The sequence below is a fragment of the Scatophagus argus genome, chromosome 23 (assembly GCF_020382885.2).
Source record: "Scatophagus argus isolate fScaArg1 chromosome 23, fScaArg1.pri, whole genome shotgun sequence".
NCBI lineage: Eukaryota > Metazoa > Chordata > Actinopteri > Scatophagidae > Scatophagus > Scatophagus argus.
The window spans coordinates 2,136,836-2,148,885 of NC_058515.1; the positions used below are offsets into that span (position 1 = coordinate 2,136,836).

At 40.8% G+C, this 12,050-nt stretch overlaps 1 protein-coding gene across 27 annotated transcripts in view; it reads left to right on the forward strand.

Annotated features, from left to right (window-relative positions):
- The window catches only part of ank2b (ankyrin 2b, neuronal), a 157,841-nt gene extending 145,978 nt beyond the window's left edge, over positions 1 to 11,863 (forward strand). For 25 of the 27 annotated variants that reach the window (XM_046380268.1, XM_046380270.1, XM_046380264.1 and 22 more), the window contains 6 exons: positions 5,064 to 5,156; positions 5,734 to 5,817; positions 5,900 to 6,064; positions 8,009 to 8,197; positions 8,466 to 8,557; positions 9,209 to 11,863. In XM_046380268.1, coding sequence (XP_046236224.1) covers positions 5,064 to 5,156; positions 5,734 to 5,817; positions 5,900 to 6,064; positions 8,009 to 8,197; positions 8,466 to 8,557; positions 9,209 to 9,437 — 852 coding nt within the window. In that variant the 3' untranslated portion in view covers positions 9,438 to 11,863. The remainder of the gene's footprint in view (positions 1 to 5,063; positions 5,157 to 5,733; positions 5,818 to 5,899; positions 6,065 to 8,008; positions 8,198 to 8,465; positions 8,558 to 9,208) is intronic. The other 2 variants (XM_046380274.1, XM_046380284.1) reach the window with 2 other exon arrangements.
- Positions 11,864 to 12,050: the final 187 nt, after the last annotated feature.

Genomic DNA, 12,050 nt, shown 5'->3' on the forward strand with positions numbered 1-12,050 from the left:
TTTGGAAACAGAATTACCTTTCCCAACACTCTTGGAAAGCAGACCCTCATACCTTGAATCCCAAGGATCAGTCAGACTTTCACCTGATTCATCTGTAGCTGACTTACATGGATTACCTAAAACTATTTTAGGACAGAGGTCAGTCTCCCCTGAGTCAACATGTTCAGATGTAGAATATAATGTTATAAGCCTAGGATCACTATTTCATGACAATAGACCCTCTTCACCTGGCTCAGAAGGATCTGGAGATGAATACCAGGATACCTCACCCATACCTGAATACACACTCACAATGCCTGAATGTGATATTGTAAATGTTGGGTATAGATCTCCATCCCCTGAATCCTTTGAATCAGATATTGAGTATGCTTTGAGTGACTTTGTGATGTCCATGAATTGTAGTGTTGAGAACAGAACAGATTCTTCTGAATCAGAAGTACAAGAGAGGCCACTCTCAGTTGAATCTACTCCAGAATACAAACCCTTGTCACCTGTGGCATTGACCTTACTCAGAGACATTCAATCAGTATCTCCAGAATCTGTTAAATCACTTGATGAACACAAGAGGTTGTCTCCAGACTCACCTCTTCCTTGGTTTGCACAAAATGTCGCTGAAACAATGACAACAGAAACACCGTATGGGTGTTTGTCTCCAAAATCAGTGTTTTCAGATATGGAATGTGGTTTGGCTTTCTATGATATAGAAGTCAGTGACATGAAACTCCTGTCACCTCAGTCAGAGGGATCAGATAATGAGTGTAAATCACTGCCCCCTGAATCACAAACACCTGATTTTATGACATTTGTAGAAAATGTTGTGACTGTGAGAGACATATCACTGACTGAATTTTCGAATTCAGATGATATGTCACAAAGTTTAGACCCATTTTATACAGAACAGAAGTCTTCATCACCGGAATTTACTGAATCAACTAAAAAAGATTTTTTCTTGGCATCCAAATCATCAGTAACTGAAATGAAAGTTCAAACTGCCGATGAAAAAACCAATTGCACTGTGTTATCAACTACAGTGCCACCTATCACACCTGAAAAATCTGCTATTATGGTAGCAGAGTATAATCTCATTTATGATGCAGAGCTGTGGAAGCTGATCTCTCAAGTACATGATCCTCAGTATGCAGGAGAAACCTTCAGCAGTAAAACAGGGTTCATGCAGTCTGTTGGCTGCACAACAGATTATGAAAGGAATGTTCCAGATGATGAACAAGATGATAAAGTAAAAGATAAAAATAAGCAAGATACCTTTGCCACAGACTCACATGCTGAGATGACGCATCCATTTACTTCAGCAACAGCATCAGCAACAGCTGATGTTGGCTTTCTTTGCACTTCAGGTTCACAAGCCATATCTAGCATACCTGTTTCAGAATCACTTCCTCCAATGACTGAACTTGTGTCTTCAGGCACAGCTCCATACAGACAAACTAGATATGCATTTGAAATGCCTCCCCCTGAGACACAGGCAAGGCAGTCTAATAATGCTACAGTGGTGGTTGTATCAGTATCTGACAGGGCGGATGATGATGTATGCTATTCACCAGAATGTTGGAGAGATGACAGACCCATGTCCCCTCATGCACTTATGGTGGTAGAAGCAAGACCATCATCACCAGAGTCTGTAACATCAGTCAGTGGGTTTAGACCACTTTCACCAGATTCCCCCTTACCTGAATTTACAGTGCCATTGCCAGAATGTGTAATGTTCCTAAGATCAGTATCATCTTCACCTGAAATTTTAGCATCAGATGTAGATTATATCCAATTTGCAAATTTGGAATCTTGCTTTGCAGAATGCAGGCCATCATCTCCAGAATCTGCACTGTCAGAAGATGAGAATAAGTGTGATAGGCCATTATCATCTGAGTCATTGCTTGAATACAAACCTATGTCAATTGAATTAGCCATGCAAATGGCTGACAAAAGAGCATCATCTCCAGAATCAATTCTTGAGTTCAGTGAGAACAGGTCACTGTCTCCAGACTCTCCCATCCCTCAGTTTACAATGTCGTTGGAGGAACGCACCACTGCACATAGGTCATCATCTCCTGAATCAGTGGGTTCAGATTTGGAGTGCGAGCTTGTAGTTACATCATCAAGAGTCCCTGAGACTGACAGACCATCCTCACCTGAATCCATATCATCTGTCAGTGAGTTCAAACAACTACTGCCTGATTCCCCAGAACCTGAGTTCATGAGGATATTGCCTTCTTATTTTATGGATGCTACCCACCTTGATAGATCATCTTCACCAGAGTCTTGCTCATCAAACTCTGAGTTTGTTGCTTTGCCTATCGATTGTTGGATTGACGATAGTCCAAGGCCACTAAGCCCTGAAACTGTTGAGTCAGATGAGGAATTAGGCTTTTGTTTAGACAGGACTAACAGGCTGGTCTCTGAATCAGAACTTTTGAGTCATGTGGCATCTCCTTTCTTGCCTGATCAATCTTCATCATTATTTAACAAAAATCCATTGGTTGTGTCACCATTACTAATTAAAACTTGTGAGACAAAGGAAGGACATGTTAATCCTGACTGGCAACAAATGACAGGACCGAAATCAGACATTTTGTCATACACTGACAAATGGATGCAGCATGAGTCAAAAGCTGAAAGTATTTCAACTTCACAAGTGAATGTTTGTGAGGAAGACTGTCAAAAAGAATTTCCTGTGAGGAGATCACCAGTTCAAGATGCAAAAAGAAAGATCCTACACATCAGTCCTGAAGAACCCAAGAGCTCAGCCTCAGAAAGGGTAAGACTGAGAGCATGACAATCGAGCAAAGACTTTTTTGGACGAACGTGCCATATGGATGGAGAAAATAACTCTGTGTGCTTTCATGAACTAATAATGAAATTAAGTGTAGTTAATTCCTTAAATGTGTCTGGAATTTGTACAGATTGTTTTGAGAAAGTTAAAATACTTACTCATTTATTATACTACCTTTATTCCCATTTATTTAACATTGGTGCTATGATGCTTTTAAAGTTGCATGTCATGGCTTCACATATATTGCTCACTAACAGCACTAATGAGATGTTGGCTGGATGTAAAATAATCTCTCACTGCACAGTAATGCAATGCTAATGTTGAGGTCATTTGCCTGAGAACCTTTTTTGGTGAACTCAGATCATGTTGATATTCACTTACAGGCTCCTCCTCAGACACCAGAGGAAACACAGTTTCATACAGATGATGAGGTGCACACAAAGCTGTTGTCTGTTACAACGGTGACTCAAGACACTGGTAAATTAAGAAGGCCAATAAATTCAGTTTCCTTACAGCTACCTGAACAGAACTCATACAAAACCCACAGAACTGTTACTCCAGTTCTACCTGGATCTGAAAAAACATCATGTATAAAGTCGGACAGGTTGTATGGATGCCCAGAGTTATTCTCTAAGAAAGCACAACCCAGTGAGCTTTTTTCACCCATGTCAACCCAGTTTTTGGAATCTAGCCAAGCCTCCTTGAATGATTTGAGTCCAGTGCCTCCAGTTTCTGGTGACTCTGTTTCAGCACAGGTTGTGACAGAAGCCTCCACCAAGAGAGACAATGACAATGCTAAAGACTTTGAGCTTTCACCAGATTTCAATCGAGTTGTCTCAGAATTTGAGAAGACGATCTTGGAATTTGAATCAGAGGATCCAAAGGTCTTACCAAAGGACGTGGGTAAGGGATTCGAATCTCCACAACACTCTGACTCTGATCTGGAGTTCTTTGACTGTAGACAGACCTTCTCTGACTTCTCCGAACCAGAAGAAGGGAAACAAGAACATCACACTACTTATCAGATTTCCGAACCTCCATCCCCAATGCCTGGCAGTAGCCCTGATGTCAGCTTTCTGAAAGGGACCTTTCCGTACACTGGTCCCGCTTATGGCCGAGAGTACAAGCGCTTATCTTCTGGCAGTGAAAGTTTAGGTGAATTTGCTTATGATTCAGAGGGTTCACAAGAGTGTCAGACAGAGGGTAACCTCCCTGTGTGTGAGGAGCTTCCTTCCAGAGACCAGGCACAGTATTATGATGATGACGACTTCCTCGGAAGGGTAAGAGGTTGCTGCACTAGCCGATGTCTTGCCTGGCCAGGATGGTTGCTATGGTGCTGCATTCAAAACTCTGAAGATAAAACACACAAGTTTGCACTTTGCAGACTAAATGTGGCTGCTTTTGTGTGCATGAGTTCCAAACTTTTAACAAAATAACAAAACTTTAACATTTGTGATGAGTTGCTGTATTAATTTGGCATCATCAGTGACTGAAAATGTTTTTGACATTGGTGGTGTGATGTATTTGCAGTTCATTATTTTGAAATCTGCTGTAAATAACTGATTCTGTAACTTATAACTCTTGGTTCACATTGGCACCTGTTTACATTCTTTAATTCCTGCTTGTCATTGTTTCCATCAGTCTGCGAAATACCCTTTGACAGTCAATGAATCATGTGTTTTATGGGGTACTAAATAGAGTAGGCCTTCCGTAGACACACTGTAATGACCTCACATATTCAGCATAATGTTGGCCATTGTGACTTAATTGGTTATGCTAACTACACTTGTCCCCTATGTTGTTGAGATGGGGAAGTGAGGACTCATCTGTGTGAGCCTACAGCTTTCCAGATAAATTTGATTGTTACATGAATCATTTGAAATGCTTGCAAGTACAAAATTTAGCACGCTGATATAGCCATTTTGGCTAGCTGTATAGGGGTCTGCATCCAGCGATGGGCAAACCTGTCATGCACCTGCAATACTGAGCATTGGGACTGTATTTCGCACACTGGTTGCCATCCTTGCACGTTTATTTCAGATGAAAGTTTTAACATAACTGTGCCTTCTTTTCATCTCCCCTCACTGTTGGTAAATCTTTTATTTTTCTCCCTCATTCCATTTGCATATACCTTTCTGGCAAGTAAACCTAAAAGTGAGGTTAAGGGAAAAGAAGAAACAGCCACAGTCTTCAGTAATCAGTCAGAAGTCTGTTGTTTTTACACTGTGCAGACCTGATATATTGACTCATGCTGGTTGTGTACCATATATCATAGGAGATAGCAGAGGAGCTAGGGTGCCTGTCCTCTGATAGCTCAGAGGAGGAGGTGCTGACCACCAGGGTGGTCCGACGCAGAGTTATCATTCAGGTAAAGGAGCATGATGCAGGTGTGCAGCCCCAGTGCTTGGTGGAGTAATGCTGGGTTAGTGGGCAGCAGAGTTATTGTATTCTATTTTTCTTCATGCAAGACCTCCCAGGTTATTCATATACTACAGGCTGGCCCATATTAACATTTGCTTGCCACAAAAAGTACTTTTTGCAGCACGGCAGTAAAATTGCTATGGAGAAGGAAAGAGGACAAATATATAATATAAAAATAAGTTTTTGTTATTTCATTGTTTTTATTTCTACACACTCACTTAATTGCCTTACGTCTGTCATTTTCTTTGTTGTGTTACAGAAATGATCAAAATTGAAAAAGCCACATCCCATATAACTTTTCATTCATTCATTCATTTTCTATACTGCTTATCCGTCAGGGTCGCAGGGCAAAAACATTAACAATTGAAATGAATTCTTAACTATTATTAATAATAAATAATTTGTAATTTGTGGTGTTTAAATATATGATGCTTGAAATACCTTCACTGATGCAAATAACATATTATTGATTGTTCTCTTGTGCACAGTAATATTTGAAGTAACAGTGTTTTGTCTTTTTACAGGCGGATAATTTACCAGATATCCCGTCACAGACTGTCACAGAGGAGGAGTATACAGATGAGCATGGCAACATGGTAGTGAAGAAAGTAAGGAGACACTCGAAGGTGTGAACGTTAAAAAATCCACATTTTTTACAGTAAAGTTATTCTGTTTGTGTCTTCTCCACAGATCACACGGAAGGTGATTTATAAATATGTGTCATCTGATGGCACTGAGAGACAGGAAGTGACCACTGAGGGCTCTCATCAGGAGACAGTGCAGGTCAAGGAGGGAGACACTGTCTCCAAAGTGATAAAGAGGACTGTCCTTCATACTGAGGGAGATCAGAAAGAGGTGAGTGCAATCTACCAGCTACTTTCATATGGTTTTAAAGCAGCAATACTTTAATCATAACTGTATTGCTTCACTTCCAAGTGATAATGTTTAAGCATTAATTTATTGCTAATAATGATTAGCTAATCCTGTTGTTGTTGGGACTGCACCTGTTTTTGTTTGTATTGGGTGGTGAAGAGAGTTCTTTTGCTGCATTCAGGGCTGTATTAAGTTTGGTATGCTGACTTCAGACTGGAAAAAATGTGAAGCTGTGGCTACAATAGCAACATGCACTTTACCTGTAACACACCTGAAACCGCTTCCATTAAAAAACTTGTGTGGTACGCAGACAAACTCATACCTTTGAGAAGTAAAATAAAAGCATGTTTGGTTGCCAAAGTTCTACAGAAACTAGCTAGCTAATCTGCGATTGTTATTAATAAGGGAAAATTAGTTTATATTGCTTTAAGAGGATTTTATTATGTATGCATACATTTACAGGTGGAAACAGGAAAAACAACAAGAATGCAGCTTTTATAAAACACTTCATATTATTTATCATTTCTGTTGTTATTGCTAATGTGAGCAAATTAGTATATCATCTTTATTAATTTGTCTTAAGCTTTCTTTTAAGTATAATTTAACAAGACTGGTATTGTCAGTGTGAACAGTTAGCACGTCTTTATTGTTGAAGAGCTAGAAGCGAAGGCAACCGGATATCTTTAGGTTGTTGAAGATGTTTCACCTCTCATCCAAAAGGCTTCTTCAGCTCTGAGATTGATGATATTTAACCTCTAGTGGGGTTGTCACCTTGGAGGTGGTCTTGGCGGTCTTTGACACTTTGTGCCATCATGTGAGTCATTAGGGTCACATGAGGGATGGTGCAAATCGGGGTTCAGCCGCCTGGGGAGGGATATCAAAGCTGCACTATAGGTGGCTGAAAGTTGGTGTTGTAAGCCATCACCTCTGCTCAACGATGGATGTTCTGTCTGGACATAGATGGCCTCTTTCACACCTCTCTCAACCCATCGATCTTCTTTGTCCAAAATGGGAACACTTGAGTCCTCAAAGGTGTGTCCCTCACCCTTGAGATGCAGATATACAGCCGAGTCTCGTCCGGATGAGCTGACTCTCCTGTGTTGTGCCATGTGTCTGTGGAGTGGTTGTTTGGTTTCCCCTACGTAAAAGTCTGAGTGCTCCTCACTGCACTTTACCGCATATACGACATTGTTTAGTTTGTCTGTAGGCATTTTGTCTTTTGTCTTCCACTTTGGAAGTCTCAAACTTTGTGGATAAGGCACATTTGGCACAACAGGCTAAAGGAAAGGAACAGCAGACAAAGAGATCCACATTTTACAAACAAGAGCATACAATTCTGTAAGAACACCTGGACTATCTGGACCAGAACAGGATAATGCCACACTCTCAGACAGCCACGATAAATGGGTAAAGAACAGATAGGGTCCTCACCAAACCTGAAATGGACATCCTGGCCAAAGGACTCAACTTCTCCATATCCCCACAACAACTAACAATAGTAGAACTCGTCACGGCCACGGAAACCATGATACCTTTTGATGTCACTTCACTTTTCACCTGCATGCCCACAGCCAAGGCAGTGGAAACAGTCAAAAAACAACTACAGCAGGACGACTCCCTACACACCAGAACGAATTTCACCCCGGATCAGATCTGCCTTACTACCACCTATTTCAGTAGTACAGTGGAGTTTTCTGTAGACAAAAGCATGGATGTGCCATGGGTTCACTGGTGTCACCCATTGTGGCCAACCTCTGCATGGAGTCGTCTGAAAGCAAAGCACTGTATCATCTGTACCTGACCCCTCCGAACCACCCTTTGGTTACAGCCACTGAATGACAGCATTAGATAAAACATAAAAATACATTTTATATTATATAAAGTACAGTTTTTCAGCCTTGACATCTTGACATCTCATCTCTCCAGCTGAGCTACTCAACGCCTCTGGCCCTGGGGGCCTCCACAGCATCAGAATTTGAGGCGGAGCCAGTGCAAGGACGAAAGGTCAGCAAGGTTGTCAAGACAACAGTGGTGAGAGGCGAGAGGATGGAGAAGCAGACAGGAGACCCCTCACTGGCTGCAGATCTCCCCTCAGCCAGAGAGGACTTTGAGAAGGTCAGTGTGTCCAAACTAGAAAAAGGATTTCAATGATTGAGTTAACATTTACTGTGTTATTTGGAGATTATCATCATGCTGAGAGGAAATTTAAAAAATGGAGGTGATACCAAATTCAAGGAATGTACCTTACAGTACATGCTAACACGTTTTTCTAACTTGTCAATAACTACTGTTGAGCAGATGTTTGTATCAGGTATCCAGCGTTTGTCTTTCCTCTTTCCACCTTCTGACCCCCCCTGTCCCTCACTTGTTTTTTCCCCTCCAGGCATTGAGTTATGCTGGAGGCTTTGGGAAAGTACTCCTGCCTCATGTAGTAGAGAAAGAGAATGTGCAGGACGACGGTTCTGTGGTTAAAAGGTTGGACAGCAACATGGGACTGTGTAGACACTGGTGTTTACTAAAATGTAGCATTTAGCAGAGGTTAACAGTGAAGCATGGTGTGATTGCATCATCTAACCATGAATTTCAAGTCCAGATTTAGGTGGCATTTATGAGCTTGTCAAAGGAAAATTTTATTTTTTTAAGCATCACCTCAGTTTCAATGTCTTTCTACTTTTGGTCAAGCAAAAGGAGAGTCGTTTTGAATGTATAAAATGTTCACAAAGTTTCGTGGTTTGTGTGGTTCTGACAGGCCTTGTTTAGAATGTTTGATTAACCCACATTTTTGGTTACTATAGCATGGAAACATACTTGACTGGGAGTTACATTTTCCAAAGGACAAGGGCAAATATAAAAATAAAATTTATTTTCCCATTTGAGTGCATATGAAATATGTATGAAAAAATCCAATTAATGTATTAATTATGCACTGCAATGTTTAATGTAATTATTTAACTATTTAATTGCATTACATCATAATACAAAAATGGTGACTGAAATATTGCCCATTTAACCAAAGAGTGAAGCTGGGGATGACTGGTATCCGTTCAGTCCGTGCCGGTAAACATGGACAGATTGACAGCACGTCAGCTTGGATGCGTCCTAACACTTATTCTTTTATTCGTGCAGAAGCCAGATGCGTAAGTCACGCACCCAGAAGAGGACTGTGGTGGGGGATGCCCTGGGGAAGCACGTGCACCTGGAGCGTCTGGACGACACCCCGGACGCCCTGCAGCCCGACGCACTGCAGCAGTACCTGCACCGCATGCTCCAGCGCTACTGTGAGGACGACCAGGAAGAGGAGGAGGAGGAGGAGGAGGAGGAGGAAGGAGATGAAATGGACAAAAAAGAACTTTGACTGGAGCGGCTGCTTCCACTGATCCTCTCCCTACATCTTCCACTGGAGCGTTTGGTGACGTACGCTTCCTCAGATCAAGATGTTCCAGATCCCCTTTTTGTTGTCCTTGTTGATCACTGGATTCAAGTTTTTCAGTATTTTGTTGCTTTAACACTCATCCTTCCTTCTTGTTGTGTTTCATTTGCTTTTTGTGACCAAAGATAACACCCTTCATTTTTGATTGATTTTGATTTTTTTTTGTTTTGTTTTCACCTTTTGGCTGCTGTGGTATGATTTATGGTACGACAACCGCATAGGTGGATCAAAGTCAGGAGATCTTGGATGTTGCCCCTTACGCATGGGCCTCTTCTTGAGGAACTCTTGTAAACTTTTGTACATAAAAGAGCTGAAAAAAAATCACACTTGGACTTGGGGGAAAAAGTCCGACAAATTTAAAGCATTTAATGCAAAAGCCCACCTAAACCTGCTGTACATGCACCGATTCAGCTGGAGAATGGCCACCATACAGATGAGATTAATGTTACATAGAGAATAAATTGGGAGGAGTGAATGTGTGTATCATCACGGAGCATGGAACATCACCCTGCTGACCTGTTTACAAAGGCTGCGTGATCCCACCTTCCCATGATGCATCTGCCCTTTATTTGTTCACGTTTGTCCATCTAATGTGTGTCGTGCATTCACGTTATCCGTCACAGAGCTGCCACCTCTATGTGTGTGTGTGTGTGTGTGTGTGTATACATATAGTGTGTTTACTGAGAAAGAAAGTAGTGTGAGGGATGCAGATTGAGCACGTCACCCTGCTGTCCTTTTTAGAACCTGTGATCTGTTTCACCTCAAAATGCAGCTCAGATTAGTAAGTCTTTTGCAGGATAAGTCTGGATATTTTTCTTCTGGTCAACAAATCCCATGTGTAGAGCTAAGCCAACATTTAATGGATCCTACTAACATCTACTGTGTGTCTTACACCTGCCACACAGCTCCACTATTGTCCGAAAACTATTACTAAAAAAAAAAAAACATCAAGTCTTCCTTCCTTGCCATGAATATTGTTAGAATTAGTGGAGATAATTTAACACGCGGTCTGTCACATCAAGCCTGTGAAAGTAACCCTGGTGATGTCATAGTGATGTGTTCCAGGGTGGGGCTGTGCTTGAAAGAAGTGGGTACTGAAAAGATGCATTGTGGGAACTGTAGGATTTGCAGTTTGACTTAAGCTTAACTCGTCTCTGATACTTCAGTTTTCTTTTTCAAGTCTTTCTGTCACGTGTCCAACAACTTAACAGAAGAGCAGTGAATGTTTAAGGTCGTGAAACACCTTCTTCTTGTATCTTACCATGAAGTTTTCATAATTTCCCTTCTTGTTGCTGCTTTCTGTCTTTAACCAGCTCACACTTTTTAATTGTCTGTCAGCGTAATGTCTGTTCAGTCGTGTGAGGCTGCAGATCAGTCATCACTGTGTCAGGAACTATATTTTGATGTGAGCTTTAATTAGGCTTTTTCGGCAAAACAATTAGTGTAGGTAATTATTAATGCAAATTATGACGGTCACTCTCTAGTGTGAGGGCATCTCATTTCAGAAGTGAGATTTTGTGAAATTATTATTATTATTGATATAAATTTGAATCAATGAGTTTTTTTTAAAAATGAAATTATATATTTGTGAGCTGTTTTTAAGTAATTATTCAACAGGAGTCTGTGGGCTTGGGGCTGATTGTTAAGGAAGTCAGAAAATTTTTTGTTTTTTCATGGGATTTGTTGACAAGAAAATATGCAATAACAGTCTTGTCCTTTAAGTTTTTAGACCCTACACATAGCAGAGACACTTTCCTTTAAGCGTCGTTGTTTCTCTTCAGAATTGCCGTCACTGCTAACAAAGGATTGGAACATCAACATAAAATCCAAGGCCAACTTCCGCTGACTTCACTTATCACACACACACACACTCCCTTATTTATTTATCGCTGTCCATTTGTGATCCCTGTGCACCAAGCTGACAATAGCTGAGAGAGGGGTATGTGTTTGGAAGTGTTTTAAAGCTTAAAGACATTTTTTTGTTTGGCATCGTAGATGAATAGGTGGAAAGCGGATTGATTGTGTACAGACTGATAAAAGTATGTTTTGTGTTCATCTACAGTTGAGGCTTATCTAGGCTATTTAACAATACAATCCTCACTTTGCCATTTACTTTGAGTGTGATCCAATGGAAGAATAAAAGAAATGTCAAAAAGAGATCATTGGTTTGATAAATGAGCATCTTGTTTCCATGGTGATAACAATATATACATATTAACAGTGCAAATATCTATGCGGGCATGTATGACTTTATCAAATTACTAAAAAAAAAACAAACCTGAACTACTAACAAAGCATAGCAACTGCAGTGTGTACATGGCAGAACAATAAAACTGTACACGTGTCCGATATGAAGTGATGTCGTTCTTTCTAGCAGCAGCTAAAAGGAGTTTTGGACAGCTGTCCCAACCCAGTTCACGAGCCAGGTGGAGTGGGCAGAGTCAAACCTCTGGATCCAGCCAGCTTGTCTCTTGTGAAATGCATGTATTTGGTCTTTGTACTAACTTCAGTATAACACACTGAAGTGCCAATTTGGAA